This window comes from Mesoplodon mirus, assembly GCF_964341445.2.
Source record: "Mesoplodon mirus genome assembly, chromosome: 3".
Taxonomy (NCBI): Eukaryota; Metazoa; Chordata; class Mammalia; order Artiodactyla; family Ziphiidae; genus Mesoplodon; species Mesoplodon mirus.
The window spans coordinates 6,683,532-6,703,667 of record NC_138978.1 but is presented as its reverse complement, the minus strand read 5'-3'; the positions used below and the strand labels follow the sequence as shown (position 1 = coordinate 6,703,667).

At 52.4% G+C, this 20,136-nt stretch overlaps 1 protein-coding gene across 1 annotated transcript; it reads left to right on the top strand.

The window, feature by feature from the left end:
• The first annotated feature begins 543 nt into the window (after positions 1 to 543).
• Positions 544 to 14,823, top strand: ENO1 (enolase 1). Its single transcript, XM_082615822.1, has 12 exons — positions 544 to 687; positions 3,099 to 3,192; positions 5,679 to 5,774; positions 7,180 to 7,238; positions 8,924 to 8,993; positions 9,452 to 9,585; positions 9,969 to 10,191; positions 11,335 to 11,532; positions 12,169 to 12,370; positions 12,782 to 12,890; positions 13,140 to 13,198; positions 14,389 to 14,823. Exons 2-12 carry the CDS (start codon positions 3,108 to 3,110, stop codon positions 14,456 to 14,458), a joined length of 1,305 nt encoding a protein of 434 aa, XP_082471948.1. The 5' UTR covers positions 544 to 687; positions 3,099 to 3,107; the 3' UTR covers positions 14,459 to 14,823.
• Positions 14,824 to 20,136: the final 5,313 nt, after the last annotated feature.

Here is a 20,136-nt window from a genome sequence, read left to right as displayed (position 1 = left end):
CACGTGGCCGGGCTCGCGACTCCGCGGCCCGGGAGCGGGGTCCGGGCGCGCGGCCGCCAACGTCTCCAGGCCGCCGGGGTCTCCGGCACCGCGCTGCGGGGCGACGGGTGGGGCTGCCGGGAAGGGCGGGCCGCGAAGGTCGTCACCAAGGTCGTGGGCCGGACGTGCGGCGCCGGGGCGACGCGGCGTGCGTGCGGGACTCGGAGTACGTGACGGAGCCCCGAGCCCTCATGCCGGCCGCGCCGCCCCGCCCCTCCCCCGGGGCCCCCGGCGCCACAGACTCGGCTCAGCCGCGGGTCCCAGCGGCGGGCGGGAGCGAAGGGGGACGGGGGCTCGCCCGCATCCACACATAGCCGCGGGGGAGTTGGGGCGCCCAACCCGACCCCGCCCCAACTCCCCGGGACGTCGCCCCCTCTTCCAGTTCCCGACGCCCGCAGTCCCACCCTTCCCTCGGAGGCGAGGGCCCGAGTGACAGCGCGCCGGGCCAATGGCGAGGCAGCGCGGAGGGGGTGGGCTTGAGGGGCGGGAAGTGGGCGGGGTCCCCTCGAGCTGGGCAGGAAGTCCAGGCCGGCGGAGCGGAGACGAGCTCGCGGTACTTGGAACGTCCGGACCTTGATCCTTAAAGCTCTCCCTCAGTGTCCTCAGCACCCTCTGCTTCTCTCTCGTGCGGCGACCTCAGGCGACCGGGTGAGGACTCAAGGAAGGGCTGCCGAGCAAGCGCCCGGGCAGGCGGCGCGTGGGTGCCCCGGGCCTGCGGGCGCTCCTGACCCTCAGACGGCGTGCCCGGGGGTTCGGCGGGGAAGGGGCGGGTCGGCGCGCGCGAGCGGCCTCCCCGGGCCAGCGTCGCGGCCCGAGGCGGGGGCGCGGCGCCCGGTTTCTCCGGAGGGGAAGGTGCAGCTCAGCCTGTGATTACGAGTTAACGGGGCCGCGTCACTGTCCCGGGAGGTTAGAGGTAGAACACGCGGTCACCAGGACAGCAGGCGGTGAGGATGGAAGGTTTGGCGAGCACTCCAGGCCTAACCCGCGTGCTCATTAAAGCCAGGCCCTTCCGAGAATGGAGAAAGGGGGCCGGAAAAGGAGAGATGCCCGGGAAGCTGCAGCCCACCCCACCCCTGGCCCCGCGCCCCTGCCTCCCGCTGGTGGCCCTCGGCCTGGCGCCTGAGTGTCCAGCCCGTCGCTGCTCCGGAATGAGCAGGGACTGATCTGCCTTCAGAAGGCACTTGATCTGGAGGGGACTGCAGCAGAGTCGTGGGGTCATTGGAAGCCCTGCAGGCGACCTCGCCCAAGTCGGGCACGAGGCGCTCCCTGCTCCCCGGGCTGGCCACCAACAATCGGCCCCTGATCTGACATAAAAAGGATGTACTTTAAGGAAATTTCCTGTTCGCTGCTTTCTCTGCAATGTGGTCTTACCCCTGGGCGGTGTGGGCAGCCGGTTGACCTGCTTCCGGGGCACACCTAGGCCCCGGCTGCCCGGTGTGCTCGTGCTGCCCCTGGTCCGGGCTTCAGTTCAGGCACATAAAAGGCTGTGCAGGCTCCTAGTCAGACCCATCTTCCGCCCTGCCTGTGCTCCCTGCATTTTAATGACTTCGGAGAAAAGTTTTTCTATGTAATTTCAAGATACGTTGAATTTTATTTTCACATCGTGAAATCAGTCGACTGCCTTGTCGTATATCACTAAAATAAAACCAGAAGTGAAATCTTACAACTGTATGATGAGGAAGTGTAATGAACATGTGCTTAAAAGTGCGTCTAAAATCTGTGAAGTAAATCAGTGGTGGCATGGGGATGCAGGGGGAGCAGGGACTGGAAATGGCCTCAGGGGACATTTTTGGGGTGGTCAGTGTTACACGGGTATATGATTTAACCAAAACTCAAAGTTAACTAAAATTTTAAAACTGAAAGATTTTAAACAAATTTGCCTTTTTGAGATAAAAACTAGATACCTTTTTATTGGCTAATGAATAAAACTCTATTGTTACAAAGAAAAAACAAAGCCACAGAAGTGCCTTCAGTATCTAATTTTGAAACTTAAAAAGATGCCATTTGCTGCTTCAGAACATTCCAGAGAAGATAATGGAGAGGAGCCCAGCTAGATAATGGCTTCCAAACACTGATTTGGTTCCTCTCCTACAAGTTGTTCAATTCTGTTGTTCCTTGGAGAGCCTCGGGGGGAAAAAAGCAAGAAAGGGGCTTTCTTTGAGCTCTTGATATTTGTTCTCTGTAGCTACAAAAACCCCCCTCCCCTTTTTTCTCAAGGTGTTTTCAAAGGAAAGCGCTTCCGTTGGCGTATCCTGGTGCTCAAAGATAGAATCCTTTCTCTAGTTACAGATCACGACATTTCATAATTAAGTTTTTTAAATAGGGTGAAATGCCCATTGAAAACAACACTGACTAGATAATGTTATTTGTGTGCCCTGTCTTGCTAAAGACCCAAATACTGTGAGGCTTGAAAGGCTCAGAAATTGGCAAAGATCACAGCACATAGACCAAGGAGCTCATTCCTGGCCTCCAAACTCAGAATTTCTAACTGATTATCCAACATCGACCGGTTGAGCATTCTCCTGCTACCTCAGGTTTTACTTGATGAACTGTGTTCCCAACTTTTAATTCACTGTTCCACTACAAACCCGATTTTCCTCCTGGTCAACCCCCCCCCCCGGTTTTTTATTTTAATCCTAGATGGGTTTGCCTGTGGCCTTCATGTCCCCTTGGCCCTGATTTGGTCCCTTTCCCATGGCCCCGTGCCTGCCCTTGTTGGTAATTAATGACAGCCAGTTTCAGACTTTCTCCTCTTCAGGCACTCTGCACGCCATCAACGTGTGAACCTTGCCCGCCAGCACGCACCGCCGGGCTTTCTTTGCCTGTAGGACAAGACCTGAACTACTAGGGCCTTGCAGAGCTAACCCTACCTACTTTTTAGGAACAATTCCCAGTGCTCTCCAGCAGGCATTTTCTCCCACTCCAGTCAGCCTTCCTACATGCAGTTTTTAGTTTATGCAGACTCTTTCTAGTCTAGGGATCCTCAGAAGTGACCCCTTGCATAATGAGTTGAGGCTGCATTATGGTTTATGGAAATTATGGACTGTGCTTCCCCACAGAAATTCACCATGTCTATCCTCAAGATCCACGCCAGAGAGATCTTCGACTCTCGTGGGAATCCCACTGTTGAGGTTGATCTCTACACCTCAAAAGGTATGGGCCACCATTTTTTCTAAAGTCCCTAGCACCACACTCCATTTTTTAAAACTTCAAATGACAGAGCCTTAGGCAAGAAAACATCTGTTATGGTAAAAGCCTTTCTTTCTGGTCTGCACATGCTGGTAGGCTGTGGTTCCCCACTGGGGGAAGGTTGGGAGGGTTTTAAGGCAAGAGGTCCTTGTCTTGGTGCTTCTTGGTACGTAGAGCAGAACACAGGTTGGCTGCTGGGTCAGTGAGGTGTGGAAGTAATGTGATAACCTTGTCCCTAAAAGGGCCTATCACTAGTTTGCTTCACAGCTCGCTGTGAACAAATACGTAGATACGGTGTGATAGGATGGATCTTTCTTCCTTGAAAAGGAAAGAGATTAGGGGACTACAAGGGTATATATAGCGCTCTTATCTCCGTTTCCAGAAATCACTCTTAGACACAGGATCCGGGACAGTTTTTACTTTGGGGTGTTGGAACATTCCAGAGGCTCATATTTTTACCTGGCTGTAAGTCCCCTTAGGAATAATTTGCCCACATGAGAAAAGAATAGAATGGGAACCCTTAAAAGCTCCCCCATTTTTCTCTTTTACTTTAAGAAAATCTAGTGCTTCCCTAGCCCTGCATTACCTCCAGCAATGTCTCAGCTGTTTTCTAAATGGTTGAAATTGGAAAAGGAGCTTCAGGCAGAATCACCCAGAGGTGCTGAGCACAGACCTGCCAGTCAGAGCTGAGTCATGGTCTGAATCACAGGCCTGGCTGTGGAACCCTTCCCTTCCTGTCCTCCCTTGCCCAGAAAATGAAGGCTCCTCGAGTCGAGATTCACTGGGCAGGAGTCTGCCTTTGGTTACTGTTGGGGTGCCCTCAGAACACGATTCCTTCTGGGCATGTGCCTTGTGGCAAATGCTGTGTGTTCTCAGAAGATGGCGAGAATTTCCTTTCTGCTTATGAAACTGGCACACTTAGTCAGAGTGGAACTTTCCACTTGGAAATTAATAGCCTTTGAACAACGAAAAAAGGCCCAAGACACTAGAAGATTGTTGGGAGGGGGAATTTTCTTTGAAACTCTTTAAAATGGCTAAAATTCATGTCTTATGACATTTAAATGAATGGAACTTTCTCTTATGTGTCTTAATCCTTTTAAAAAAAGAAAAAAAAAACCAGGAAGTCATAAATTTGTTAAGAACCTTTCATCACTTCTTTCTTTCTTACAATTTATTTTTTAGACCAGTTTTGGGTTCACAGCAAAATTGAGTGGAAGGCACAGAGCATTCCTGTCTACCCCGTGTCCCCGCTGTCACCATCCCCACCAGAGCAGTACCTTGGTTACAGTCGAACCCGCGTTGACACATCATCACCCAAAGTCCACAGTTCACCTTAGGGTCACTCTTGCTTTCCTCATTTCTTCACCTGGTCCAGCACCTGATGGATACAGAGAAAGCCAGGGCCTGTGTTGAGAAGCACGTGTGTCCTGCTGGTCACACAGTCAGTGCGGTGGCACAGGCATGCAACCAAGTATGACTGCGATACTTGGTTGGGTTTTTCCTCTTAGTTCGTTGCCTTCACATCTCCCGCACCCCCCAGTTCTCGGCATACCTCAGATGGGGAAATCCCTAACGGTTTCAAGGAGATTCAAGAGGCTGCCCACACTTCCTGCTCCCCTAACCCTTCTGCCCCGTGGAACCGGATTTCTGCGGTACCTTTCTTGGCACTGTCTGTCCTTCTCCAAGAAGATTTGCCGGTTTTCTGCTCCACAGTCCAGGCTTAGCCAGGCAGCTGGTTTCTATATCTGCAGGACTGTGCAGTGCATGCTTGATTGGGTTCTAGTGTTATTGTGCTTATTCCTTTCCTCTTCCAGTCTGTCCTGTTTTCTGGTTTCCTGTTATGCAGAGAACCCCCAAATAGCATTTCTTGCTCCTTAAGCTGAGGCAGATGAGCTGTAGAGATTCCTCTTGAGCCAGCGCTTTCAAGGCTTGAAAGCTAGCAACCTGATCTCACTTGTCTAAGGGAAGCTTGGCCACGGGGCTCTAGAGCTGGACTGTCTAAAATAGCCCAGTGTTTTCGTCGGTTACTAGCTGCTAGACAACCTTAAATCCCATAGGTGGCTTGCATTGTATTTCTTTTAGGCCGCGCTGCTGGGGGTGGTCCACGGCCCAGCTCCGGGGCACCAGTGGGGAGCTTTGAGAGGTGTGGGCTCAGACCTCCCATTTGTTTTGGAATCTGCACTTTAACCCACAGGTGATATGTGTGCACGTTAAAATCTGAGAAGCTCTGCTCTAGACCTTTTTCTTTAGAGAAATTCATCAGCCATGCTCTAGTGTCTGCAGTGCGGAATCATAAAAACATGACAGGCAGGAGAAGCAGCCCGTCTGAGTCCTCCCATCGTTGGGAGGAAGTAACTGTTTCCTAAGGGCAGCTGCCTCAGTGAGCGGGGAGGGCGGGAGCTATTTCTTAGTCATTAACTGTTTTTCGCCCTCCCTCTCTCAACATCCAGGTCTCTTCAGAGCTGCTGTGCCCAGTGGCGCCTCAACTGGTATCTACGAGGCCCTGGAGCTCCGGGACAATGACAAGACGCGCTACATGGGCAAAGGTAAGGGCCGAACCCAGGCCGGCCTCCCGGCAGCCACAGCCTCCCTCCTGCTCCCCGCGGCTTGCGTTTGAGGGTAGCAGACCTCTGACTCGGCCCAGAGTGTGGGCGCCGCACGTGGAGGAGGGGAGAGCGGGCTGACGGGTCCCAGCACCCCTGACCCCGTAGCTCAGGGCAGGCGCTGTAACACTTACTTCTACTGCGGTTTGTCTCCAGTCTGTGAAGAACTCCTGGTTGGGTCAGGGGATGTGGGAGAAGAAGAAGACAAGTTATCTAGTACTAAGGGGCAGCCTCCCATCCTCCGGGAGGGCTCGGAGGGCCTTCCGGGCCATCAGGCCTCTTCAGGGGTCTGGTCGCAGAGGAGAAGAGCTCCCGAAGGCCTGGCTGGTGGCTCAGCATTGATGGGCTGTCGTTGTCTTTTGGTCTCCTGGGCAGAGCCACAGCCTCCGCTGGGCTGTATGCAGACGGGCTGGATACTGTGTTGGCAGTGCTCACCTTTCTGCAGATAGAACCTGTGTGGCCAAACTCCAGAAAAGCAGATAGGGCTAGACTGTGCGTTCTCAACGGGGACGGGAGTTGGTTCTGGAGAGGAAGCAGAAACATATCGTGACAGTTCATGGTTCGTGGCCCTCCGAAGGGCCACGTGTGTAGACAGGTGGGGGGGGCACGTGTGCTGCCAACTCTCCAGGGAGGGCGATTAGGAAAGAGTCCAGAAACGCTGCAGAGGAGGCGGCGAGAGCGAGGTGGGGCTGGGGGCACTGGGCCAGGGTCGCAGTGCCCCACTGTAGGGAGGCAGCTTGTGCAGAGAGCTCTCCCCAGGGGCCTTGCTGGCGGCCCAGGCAGTACGTGTCTCCAGCAGCGGGACACCGCTGTGCCCTGGCTGTGATGAGGACAAATGCACGGTCCCTGCAGCGTTCTCCCTGTCTTCCTGTTTCCTCTCTTTCTCTCACTCAGCCTGCTTCCCAGCCTGTTCTCCTCTCAGTCTCTCTTTTTTTTCCTTCTCTGCCCATCTCTACTGGTCAGGTGTCTCCAGACCCGTTAAGTACATTAACGAGTTCCTGGCACCAGCCCTGTGCACACAGGTAATACATGCATTGGGCGTCCTTTAGTCTCTGCAGCTGGCCTGTCCAGTGCATGGTCTTGCCAACTAACCTCCTTCAGACATTCTGGATGGTTGCTCTGTGTGCGGCTCTAACCCTTGGGGGTCCTAGGTAAGAGCACTCAGACTGGGCCAGGAAGCCCTCCGATTCCAGGGGGAGAGGGCGATGGGGATTTGAAGGAGGTCCCATTGAAGGTTTCTGGTGGGCTCTGGATATCTGTGTTGACGTGGTGAGTGGTTCTCTCCAGCAATGCTGCTCAAGCCTGTCTTTCATTAATGTCGGTAATTTGATTTGATTATTCCTTCTAGGTGTCTCAAAGGCTGTTGAGCACATCAATAAAACTATTGCGCCTGCCCTGGTTAGCAAGGTAGGACCTGCCTCCTGATAACTAATGTACATTAATGCTATCAGAGCGCCTCCCAGGCCAGCCCAGGAGGCTTTCCTGTTCATGGAAGAGCTTATTCTGAGAGCTAAAGAAGCCGGTTGGATTCCCTGTCGTGCATGCGAATAACTTCGCCTTTCCTAACCCACCCTCTGCCTGTCCATGTGTCCATGGCTAACAGCGCATGGAATTGGATCCGAGGGACGGGAGGCTCTTAGAGCCTTGGTGTTTCCCCACAACCATCTTGACCTTCGGGGAGTTAAGATCCAGATCTTAAGAGCGGCTCTCAGGGGCGTTAAATGTAGTATCCGTGGCGACTGACTCATTTTTCATGAACTGTGGAATTATTTACTGTGTTTTTACACAGCAGAACTCCCATTATATAAAATCCTACTTGGAGCCTCAATGTGTCAAACAGATAAAAGTGGAGCTGCTGTGGGTGAAGTGGGTCTGGGGATCCCACAGCCCAACCTACTCTGCAGCTTGGTCTCGTTTATCCTCCCTCCAGCCCCGCTCTCCGTAACTATGGCCCTTTCTCGGGTCCAAACCCAGCCTCGGCCTGTGTGTCCTCCTTGGTATGGCCCCTCTCCCAGCTCCACCCTGCACGCCGGTGGCAAGCGGCTTCTCTGCTGATCCTCTCCCCAGCTTGCCTGCTGTGGCCTGGCCCCCGTGGCTGGCTGTAATGGGTCCCCAGGCGGAGGTTTCAGCACTGCCCCGCCACGCACACCTTCCGTCCCGGCCTCCGGGGACCCTCCACACAGCGCTCTTCTTTGTGCCTCAGCGCCCTCACCTGGCCTGACGGACAGCGAGCAGGGCTTTCATGACATTTTCCTTTACTTGGGAGAGACAGACTTCAGTCTAACTCTTGGTGCGGGTTGGCCTCAAGCCATCTGCTGGGGTGGCTTCTAACTTTACCCAAAGATGCCTTGTCACGAAAGCCAAAGATGCCCAATGGTTAACGTGGAATGATGGACTTACAGATTCTGGTTTTCGTTCATATTTTAGCTTTTATATAAGAAACATTATAAATAATGTGCTGGTATCATTCACGTATGGAGTTTTTAAAGTAATGCTGACTTTTATTACATTACTTTGAGCCAGTTCTTAAGACACCAGTTTTACTTATACTCTTGCCAAAACCAGTCATTTTCATCAGTCGTCAAACATTTTGCTAAATGATTGTGGACTGTGTACAAAACTCGTATCTCCCATCAGATGATGGAGTTTGCTGTCACTGAGGGCAGCTGAGTGACGGCAGAAACTGACTTTGCTGGTGAAGAACAATGAATTCTGTTATTTGCTGCCCAAAAAGTCACACTGCTTTGGAGTAATTCCTTCTTGAGCCTGAACCAGACGATTCTGCCTCACGTGTAACGTGACCTCGGACCCCCTCGGTAGACTCCCCTTTATGACATGAGGACCATGCGTTGTCGGATCCCTCGTGCTTGGAGAAGTGCCTGATGCTCTTAAAGCAAGTGAAGGGCATTCTTCTGTCTCCCCCTTTTCTCTTGGCATTCCCCCCTTTTTGTGCCTGCCAGACGCATGGGTAACACAGAACTGATCTGGGCTTCGCACGTTCCCAGGGTTGATGGCTCTGTGACGGAGGGCACAGGGCATGCAGGTGGAGGCCCCACGCCCTCCCAAGCAGCTTACCCTCCCTCTCCCTGTAGAAACTGAGCGTCGTGGAGCAGCAGAAGATCGACAAGCTGATGATAGAGATGGATGGCACGGAAAATAAATGTGAGTGGCCTGAGGTGGGGTCTTTGCCAGGGAGGTTGTGGCTTCTCCTGAAGACCCTTGAAGTCCTTTGGGGAGAGGTCGTGTCGTCCCTAACGATGAATTACGTAACTGTCTGCGGTCCTCCCCAACTCGAATAAATCACATTTTTAAACATCAGGAGCGTAGCCACATGACAGCAGCAGGCGTGTAGGGTTGCTCAGGAGAGGCTCGTGCGTTAAATAATTGAGCAATTTGCGGAATTTTCCAGAGTCCCGTGGACCAAAGAAAGGGCCTTCTCTTTGGGGGAAAAAGCAGCCTACGTGGAAGGCTATTGCATTTCTGGTGTGAATATGCAAAGGGGATAGAAAGGAAAAGGTTCCGAATGCAATCCAGGGTGTACACAGTGGTGCAGGTGGGGAGGCCAGCAGGAGGAAGGCTGGTGAGTAAGAAATCCCTTAACATAACCTGTTCTGTTCTAGCCAAGTTTGGTGCGAACGCCATCCTGGGCGTGTCCCTGGCTGTGTGCAAGGCTGGCGCCGTTGAGAAGGGGGTGCCCCTGTACCGCCACATTGCCGACTTGGCTGGCAATGCCGAGGTCATCCTGCCAGTTCCGGTGAGTGGCGAGTGTTTGCTTTCTCTTGGGGTCCCGAGACCTCCCGCCTCTTGACCTCATCCACGTGTGACTGTCCAGCACACGGGTAGGAGCAGGCTCTGGGGGTCTCGGCTGCAAATAACTCCGCCGCCGCCAGCTAAGAGTGACCCTGAGCAGGTGACTCGGCCGCCCTGCACGCATCTCCTTAGTTGTCGATGGGAGATGAAGATTGTACCTGCCTTGTCGGGTTGTGTGCGCGTGTGGTGGTAGTGACCGCAGTGCAGAGACCTTGTGGCTTCAGAGCCGCACGGGCCCCACGTGGGAGCCATGCACCTGGGTGTCGTGGGGCTGCTGAGGGGCGGGACCCCCCGGGCCTGGAGCTGTACTTGTCTCTCTCCCCACAGGCTTTCAACGTCATCAACGGGGGTTCTCACGCTGGCAACAAGCTGGCCATGCAGGAGTTCATGATCCTCCCCGTCGGGGCCGAAAACTTCCGGGAGGCCATGCGCATCGGAGCGGAGGTATACCACAACCTGAAGAATGTGATCAAGGAGAAATACGGGAAAGACGCCACCAACGTGGGAGACGAAGGCGGGTTTGCTCCCAACATCCTGGAGAACAAAGAAGGTATGCTCTGGAAGAAGCCCCTGGATCTCTTGAGCGCCCCCAGCGTCTGCCAGCCTTCCACGCCTGCCCTCAGGGGCGCTGTTCTTTCCACCGTTCGTTCATTAAGTAGCAAAATGCAAAACCCTGCAGACATGGGAGCTAGCGCTTCATTTTTTTTTGAAAAACAAATCACGAGAAATTTTCTTATTAATTCGGCTTCTGAACGGCCTGATGATTTGCTTAAACTGGGCTGACGGTGGGGGTAGGGAGGCGGTTTGTTTTCCTGCTGTCGTCCCTGCTCCCCCAGCGATGGCAAAGGTTTGCAGCCTGCTCCGTGTTCAAGGATGCTGGATGTGATGAGGACTGCTGTCAGTAACCGTCTCGGGTCATTCAGCCATCGTAATGCTGCACAGGCTTTATTTAGCTTTGAATCCTAAGGCACAGGATTAAATGTGAGAGTTGAGTAGAGAATACAGAAGTCTTAGGAAAAGAATTCATGGGTGAATTTTTTGTTTAGAAGAAAAAGTAGGGTTCCAAGCATATTTCATTGCCTTCAAGGATGGCTAGTGAAAGAAAATGTCCATCCGGCTCGTTGGGTCGGTCATACGAAATTGCTGACGTTCGGCTATTTTAACCTATAAAAAGTGGCCCTTCACGCAGTTTGAATCTTGGGGGTCTTGGGGACACTGGAACAGGGGCCAGTGTCTGTCAGTTTCCCTACCGGCAGCGCTGCCGAGCGAGGCCGGCCCTGAGCCTGGGCCGGACAGCAGAGCTGGAGCGGGGGCCTCGCTGTGCGGGCTCCCCGTTCACTGGGCTCCCTCTTGGATCTCAGCCTTGGCTCTATTTAAAGCCAGTTCTGCGGGACAGCTGATCGCAGCTGGTCACTGTATCTTGGCCGGCACAGCTGTTCTTTGGTGCTAAATTTGGGAGCATTTGTCAGTGAAAAAGCCTCTTAGAGTCCATTTCCAACTTGGCCATGCACTACTGGCCCTGACCAATGGTTTCTTGCCCCAGAGCAGAAAAGACTAACTGGAATCTTTGAAACTGGTGCTTGGGGCCAGAGCACCTCTTCCTCTTCCATTACGGTTCCCATTTGGCAGAGTTAAAGGGGAATTTTATCTCCATCCTCCTGGTTTCCAAACGCTCACCGCCATCTCTTTCCAGCCCTGGAGCTGCTGAAGAACGCCATCGGCAAGGCCGGCTACACCGATAAGGTCGTCATTGGCATGGACGTGGCTGCCTCTGAGTTCTTCAGGTCGGGCAAGTATGACCTGGACTTCAAGTCACCCGACGACCCCAGCAGGTACATCACACCCGACGAGCTGGCCAACCTGTACAAGTCCTTCGTCAGGGACTACCCAGGTGAGTGCTCCCGGGGCGGCTGCAGGTGTGTGAGTGGGTGGAGCCTTCACTGGGGTGCCTGGTGCAGCAGAGCGGGCAGCCGGCCAGCTGCAGTGCAGTGTGATCGCCTCCTGTCACTGTCACAACAGCCTCCTGAGCAAACGTGGTCCTGGCTCCACTGACAGTGAGGAAAGGAGCCTCGAGAGCCAGGACCACTGGGTGCTCCTAGGCTCTGCGTCACCTGATGCACACAGGAGAGGGGACACAGAGGCACAGAGTGGGTTAGAACTTGCCCAGGGGCACACAGCAAATGGTGGAGCAGGTGTTCAGACCAGGAAGCGTCTCTAAGTCCCTGCGTCTAACGTTAAGTAACTTGGTGGAAGCGGAGCCAGGACGCAAAGCCCGGTCTTCACCCCTCTGGGGCCACAGCTCTGTTTTTACTCTCGGTGGTGCTAAATTCAAACCGCCCTGGGCCGCAAATTTCCCACTTAACAACAGCGGGGCTGCAGGATTGCAGGTGACTGCAGTCCCTGTCCCGGGAGGGGGTTGGGAGACCAGGTGAGTCAGGAGGGAGGGCGGGAGGGGGCTCTGGGGTGCGGCGGGTCAGCAGCCGGGGGGGCCACGCTGATGGAACACGCTCTGCCCTGCTCTGCTCAGTGGTGTCCATCGAGGACCCCTTTGACCAGGATGACTGGGAAGCTTGGCAGAAGTTCACTGCCAGCGCGGGAATCCAGGTGGTGGGGGACGACCTCACCGTGACCAACCCCAAGCGGATTTCCAAGGCCGTGAGCGAGAAATCGTGCAACTGCCTGCTGCTCAAAGTCAACCAGATCGGCTCCGTGACCGAGTCCCTGCAGGCGTAAGTGCCCTTGCGTGGAGGGAGGGGCCCTCCTGACTGGAGCTCCTGGTGGCGTTTAAAGTAAGCTTTGGCCCCTAGGGGATCAGGGTGTTGGGCAGTTGTGTTCTGATCCTGACCACTTGGCAGCCCTACCCTCCTGATTTAATGTCACACGGAGAACGTTAGTCAGGAGACACACGTCTCTCCCCCTCGAGGAGGCAGAACCCAGTTTTTCAAAGGTGACTAGAGGGTGGAGAAAGGTCCTCGGGCCCTTCAGAGGAGGGCGAGGGTTACCGTCTTCCCCAGCAGTTGGGAGCTCAGGGCTGACCCTGGCCCCCCACCGGGAGCCATGAGTCATGGCCTCAGGAGGCCAGAAGGGGCCACAGTGCCCAGGCAGTGGAGCCATGCCGTCTGGTTGTCCCTGGCTTCTAGGTGCAAGCTGGCCCAGTCCAATGGGTGGGGCGTCATGGTGTCGCATCGCTCCGGGGAGACTGAAGACACCTTCATCGCCGACCTGGTGGTGGGACTGTGCACTGGGCAGGTAAAGAGCTCCCTGGGGTGAAGGGTGCTCCCTGCTTCTCTCTCTGACCTCAACTTCCTGAGCACAGACTGGGGGGGCAGGGGGGAGAATGGGGTCCTGGGTGCCCCTTTTATCCCCTCCTTCCTAGGGCCAGGGATCCTCTTTAAGAAATTGCTGGCTCTCTGCCATGGCACCCTCCCCTTGCCCAAAATGCCCATGAAGATTCAGTGTCCACTGTAAGCAACTGTGGCCTTTCTTTTCTCCTTCCAGATCAAGACTGGTGCACCGTGCCGATCCGAGCGCTTGGCCAAGTACAATCAGATCCTCAGGTAAAGAGTCTGCCTTCGCTGCGTGTGTGGGCTTGCTTGGTCTCCAGGAGGAGCCCCTGGCCCTGTGGGGTGGGTACAAGGGTTGGGGCCTGATACGTTAGGTTGGGACGGAGCGGGGCCTGCTGCACACGATGCTGCCATCTTCTGGTGGGAGAGGGAACTGGCTCCCCTTTAGACAACTGAATCAGAAGTTGGGGAGCTACAGGGAAGCCTTAGTGATGCTCTCATTTTACACCCTTGTTTTGTGGACAAAGATACCATAGCTCACAGAGAGGAAGAAAAATTGCCAAAGGGCACACAGCAGGGTTTCCACTGTTCGTCGCCTTCTGCTGTTCTGGTCCCTTCCCTTTTTGTCTCAGTGTGTCCTTGGGAAGCACCTATAAACACAGGGAGACCTGCCCTTTGTTATTTTATTCCAGTCTTGAAGGGAAAAGAAACTTCCATTTTATAAGTTCTCCCACCTTACCCCATCTTTAAAACTTTATCCTGGACAATTTCAAGCTTATAAAAAAAATCAGTGAACAGTAGAATGTACTCCCTTCCCCATTACCCGGATACACCAGCTGTCTGTATTCCTCCATGTTTTGTCTCTTTATACCCTTTTTTCCTGGAGAATTTTAAAGCGAATTCCAGACATCTTATGATTTCACTTGTATATATTTCTTTCAGATAAAGACTTATTTTTGTTTTTTATCATAACCACTGTACAGTGATGATGCCCACGATTAGTGGTAATAGCAATACCCCCCCTTTTTTTTTGATATCAGGATCCAAACAGTTCACACTAATGAGTGCCCCCTCATTTCCCTGTGCCATTTGTTGCAGAAACTGGGTTATCCTTTCATTGAAAAAACATTTTCTTAAATATTCTAAGAAGTAGCAGTCCTACCATTTCTTCTCCTTTGTCCTTCAGAAACATTGGGGGGAAGAGAAGGCAGGCGAAGGGGCGGCCAGTGGACAACTTGTTGGGTGAATTGGGTGGACGGAGAGGGCCGAATGCTCTTCTATTCCTGGCATCTCCAAGAAGCTCAAATATAGGGGAATAGTTGGACAGACTGGGCAATGGTTGGGTCCCCAACTTCCTAGCAGGAAGTGTGTCTTTGACCACTTCTCTGGGTGGGAAAACTTACTGCATTGAGGTGTGACTTCTCTCTTTCCCTCCCTGTCTCTCTATCTTTCTGCTTCCTAAGAATTGAAGAGGAACTGGGCAGCAAGGCCAAGTTTGCCGGCAGGAACTTCAGAAACCCCCTCGCCAAGTAAGCTGTGGGCGGGTGAGCCCTGCGGTCACTCGTCAGCTAATTAGACCTGCTCCTGATGTCACCTGGGCAGCTCGAGGCCCCCGCCAGTGCTCTGAGGGGCCTCTGATAGTTAACTGCCCTCTCCCCTTCCTGTGACGTCCTCACTGCTTCCTTAGACCTGCTGCAGAAGCCGAGCTTGACCATCTGGAACCCTGCTGGAAACCCTAGCTCTCTAATCATAGAATTGGCCCAAATCATTGTTTTTCTCACCTCGCTTCCACCACGTGTCTGGAGCCATGTGTATCTGCATTGTAATCTCTGAAGTGTCCACAGGCAAGATCCCTGGTGGTTTGTGTGCAAAATAAAAAGGCCTCAGTGACCCATAGGGATGCTGTGTGTGTGTATGAAGTGGTCCTTCCGTCTGCCTGTCTTCACATCTTGAGTATTCATGGAGCACCTCTACAAGAGCTGAGGCTTTGTGTCATGACAGAAGGGGAGGAGGAGTTTGTGCAGGACGTCGCGTAAGCCCTGGGGAAGGGCAGGTTTGGGAAGAGGTGGGAGATGGGGCAGCCCGTGCCCTTCCGTGGCAGCTCGGGCAGCGCCCGGACCAGAGGCCCGACTTCAGGATCCGACATGTTAATTTGCGAGAAAAGACAAATGCAGAGCTCTCGCAGGTTACCTCAAGGACAGCAGCTTCCAGGTCACACCATGAGTCCAAACCAGAGGGAAGCTGAGCATCCTGGGCAGGCTGGGGGGCAGGTTCTCCATCCTTAGGGGAAACTGGTAAAAGAATGGTTAGAGGTAGCTCTGGGGCGGTAGGAGGGCATCCAGAGGGTCTTGGAGAACCTATTTAGATACGTTAAAATTTAATTTTGGGACTTCCCTGATGGTCCCGTGGTTAAGACTCCACACCCCAAATGCAGGGGGCACGGGTTCGATCCCTGATCTGGGAACTAAAATCCCGCATGCTGCACAGCATGGCCTAAACAATTGAAAGAAAACATTTTTAAATTTAATTTCTTTCCTCATTTTCACTCACCTGATCTCCAGTGCTCCGAAGCTGCACGTGGCTGATGCCCACTGAGTTGGGTACCACGGGTGTGAAGCATTTGCACTGCAGAAAGCACCACCCTAGAGGAAGGACTAAGCACCAGTGAGACGTGAGAGCACTGTGGTTGCTCTGGATTGTGTTCCAATACCTGACGAGGCCCTCCAGTGGACAGTGTTGTTATTGCTCATCTGTATCAGGGTTTAACCCAAGAAGCAGAGCCAGTAGAAGGTACATATTAAGGGATGTATCACAAGGAATTGGCTTCTGTGATTGTGCCTAAGCTAATCCACAATCCAAAGGGCAGCCAGTCAGAAGGGAGGGCGACCAGGACACAGGTGAGATTTCTCTTGGGTCAGCCCTACTTCTAAGACCTTTCCCCTGATTCAGGCCCACCTAGATCATCCAAGATCATTCCTTGTTCAAAGTCAGCAGATAAGTGGTTTTAATTATGCCTGCAGAATAGCTTCACAGTAATACCTAGATTCGTATTTGACTAAAACAGTAGGACTCGAGTCATGTCACAAAGCCACCACCCCTTTTGAACTTGGCAACTACACACATACGTCTTAAACCATAATCTCCAAATAATGACAAAACCCTTCCTCACCTAACGTGGTACAGCTCTCCTGTGTACAGCCAAAACCACTCACCTGTCCCAGCTTTGTATGATTGGTTTCCATCTAAAAACTGACTCTGCAAGGAAGTGAGTTGAACTCGGCCTGACAGTCTCACTAGAATGTTTGTTCATCCAAACTTTAAAGCAAGTTAGCATTAGTGTCTCTAAACTTGGTTTCATGTCAACATTTCCTGACACTTTTATTTTAAAACAATGACTGGCAGTTAAACGCATTTATCACTCTTGGGTTAAAGGGCAAGGAGTGCTTTCAGATCTGCTCCACCCAGAAGGAAGGCTGCTGGGGCCTCCCTGGCCCTGGGGACACTGAGCGTCTGGGGAGGATGGTTGACAGCTCTGACCCAGCAGAGCACGAAGCATGTTCCTGATGCGGATGGGCAGGAGTAGGCCAGGAGGAATTGCAGACCATTGGCCTCTTCCTGGGGGCCCTGTCTGAAGCAAGGCAGGCAACGTTAATTCTGAGTTTCCAGAAAGCCACTCTTGGGCTTTAAGATGACCTATGATGTTAAACATTTCTCTGGATCACAACTGCAGGAAGTTAAAGTGTTTTTAAAGTAAATATCTTTGGTAGTAGTCTCTGGACTTGCATTATGTGTTTTTAAATTTTAACCTCATAATACAAATACTTTCCCGCAAAATATTTACTTTTCATCTGTGGCTGTCTTCCAACTTCCAGATTCCTGCAACATTAGAACAAAAATCAACTGAAAAGTTGAAAGTGTAGTTTGCAAACCTGGCCATACATTGGAATCACCTCGGAAGTCTTTAAGTCTCCCATTGCATACCAAGTAAATCAGAACCTCAGAGTAGAAACCAGAGACTCAGTATTAAAAGTTTCCCAGCTGACTCCAATGTGCAACTCAGCTTGAGAAGCACTAGAGTACAGGAGTTGGATTGCAGGATTGGTGATGACCAGGCCGGCATAGAATGCCAGGCTTCCCCTAAAAAAAAAAAACCCGCCCACCCTGGTAATTTTATTTCTGTTGAATGCAGCTGAGGCCGGAAGATGGCGTCCAAAGGCAGTCAACTCAGGCCGCAGAGCTGCGAGCTGTGCCGTTTGCAGGGAGGGAGCCCGGACAGGAGCCTGGCTCTTGACTAGGAATTCTGTGTCCAGTCAGCTCTCCTCCCAGCAGTGGAGATCCTGCTCGCCATGGCAGCCCAAGCTCAGGCAGTGCAGTGGCTGAGAGCACGGCAGGAGCTGGACCACCTAGGTTTGGATTCTGGCCCTCCCACTGAACAGCTGAACAAATCTGTACGATGAGGCTAATACTCCAGTAGTGCTACGTCATGGCTTGTTACAGAGTAAGAATTATAAATGGTCACATCAGCTTAGGCTCCCACCCAGCATAGAATGAATTAAACCATCAGGTGCTGATACACTTACCTAGGAAGAGGTACAGGGCATAGGGAAAGAGGAGGAAGGTCCTTAGAGCATGTAAAGCACCTGTGGCCACGACTGAACGAAAAGGGACAGAGTCTGGAGTGGAAAGTTCACAGCAACCTGGGAGAAGTGTGGGGACCCACTGAGCCAACCTCAGTGACGTATAAGTAACATTCAGTAACAGGCACCTGTTTGAAGTATACAGTTTGATGTGTTTTCACATATATGCCTGGGTAACCAGCACCACCACCACAACGGACCGTTTCCAACACCCCCAAGAGTTCCTTGAGCCCCTTCCCGGCTAATCCCCACCCCTACCCCCCAAACGCAGGCAACCTAGTGGTTTTTTGTGGGGTTTTTTTGCAGTATGCAGGCCTCTCACTGTTGCGGCCTCTCCCGTTGTGGCCTCTCCCGTCGCGGAGCACAGGCTCCGGACGCGCAGGCCCAGCGGCCACGGTTCACGGGCCCAGCCGCTCCGTGGCATGTGGGATCCTCCCGGACCGGGGCACGAACCCGTGTCCCCTGCATCGGCAGGCGGACCCTCAACCAGGGAAGCCCCTAGTGTTATTTTTTTTTTTAGTTCAAATGAGTTGTCAAAATCTAAAAAACAGATTCCTTGTAAAAAAAGAAATTTTGCCTGGTGGTGCAGTGGTTAAGAATCTGCCTGCCAATGCAGGGGACACGGATTCGAGCCCTGGTCCGGGAAGATCCCACATGCCACGGAGCAGCTAAGCCCATGTGCCACAACTACTGAGCCCACGTGCCTAGAGCCCATGCTCTGCAACAAGAGAAGCCACCGCAATGAGAAGCCCGCACACCGCAATGAAGAGTGGCCCCTGCTCGCTGCAACTAGAGAAAGCCCGTGCGCAACTACGAAGACCCAACACAGCCAAAAATAAATACATTTACTTTTTAAAAATATTCCAGTTTCTGCGTTCTAATGGATTGGAAAATTGCCAACACTGGGCCCGCATCCCTAGAAGACAACAGTTGGCCACCATCTTTTTTTTTTAAGCCATTTTTAAAAAAATTTATTTATTTTTGGCTGCGTCAGGTCTTAGTTGTGGCACACAGGACCTTTCATTGCGGTGCGAGGGCTTCTCTGTAGTTGTGGCCCTCAGGCTCAGTAGTTTCAGTGAGTGGGCTTAGTTGCCCTGCGGCATGTGGGATCTTAGTTCCCCAACCAGGGATTGAATCTGGGCCCTCGGCAGTGAAAGCCCAGTGTCCAAACCCCTGGACCACCAGGGATTCTTCTGAAGGCAGCCCCCTGCCTCCTGCTTCCCTTAGTTACATGCCTGCCCAGCCCTCCACGTCTTTTGAATTGGCCACGCCTGGTCCACGGTCTCTTCTGCAGGCCGACATCTTCCCAAATCTTTCCTTTTTGTAAGAACCCTCTATCCCCAAGGGTTCTGGAGTTCAGGTCCTCCAGGGCTCCTCTGCCATTGACAACTCATCTCTCGGTGCCTCCAGGTAGTAACGACTCCCCAGACGCAGCCTTGAATGTGTCAGCTCATCTAGGCCCATAAATGTGGCCGGCAAGGCACCACCTTCATCCAGTTCTGCTCTAGGGGGAGGCCAGCCCGGCCTTCTTCCTGCCCATCTTGCTGCAGAGTGTGAGGGCTTGGTAATCAGGGCTGCCATCCACAGGGACCAGGAATGATAGCAGACTCATTTGCATATGTGACCTAAGTCAGTAATTAAACCCAGGCGCCCCAGGGGTGAGGAGTAAGCACATTAATTCAGGAGCAATTAAAACCCTCCAACATCACTGTCACACAGCCATCACTTCCGAGACCGGCTGTAACTAATGACAGTCACCTTTGGGCCCCCTCTTTTGGCCACCAGACTGCCACCACGACTGCACATTCTTGAGGGGGGCACTCGTGCCTAAGCGGGGACAGCTTCCCCAGACACTCGGTCTTTCTTAGGGCCCCTAATGCTATTATGGACAAGTTACTGTGAAAGACAATGCCTTAGTCTTCATTTTTTTTTTTTTTTTTTTTTGGTGGCAAAATATACATAGCAAAATTTACCATTTTAACCACTGTTAAGTGTACAACTGGCTGGCGTTAAGTACATCCAAAGCTTTCATAACCATCACCACTAACTATTTCCAGAAGTTTTTCATTATCCCAAACAAATTCTACACCCGTTAAACAATAATTCCCCATTCTCCTCCCCCCACCCTAACTCCTGGTAACTTTTATTCTATTTTCTGTCTCTGGGTGGGTGTAAATTTGCCTATTCGAGATATTTTATATAAGGGGATTCATACAATAGTCATCTGGCTTATTTCACTTGGTGTAATGTTTTCAAGGTTTATACATGTTGGAGCCTGTGTCAATACTTCATTCCTTTTTGTGGCTGAATAACGATCCATTTTATAGATATACCACATATATCCATTCATTTGTTGATAGACACTTGGGTGGTTTCTACCTTTTGGTTATTGTCAGTAATGCTTCTATGAACCTGGGTGTACAAATATCTGTTTTAGTCCCTGCTTTCAATTCTTTGTGGTATGTACTTAGCAGTGGAATTGCTGGGTCATATGGTAATTCTATGTTTACTTTTGTGAGGAACTACTAAGCCATTTTCCACTGCAGCTGCACCGTTTTACCTTCTTACCAGTAA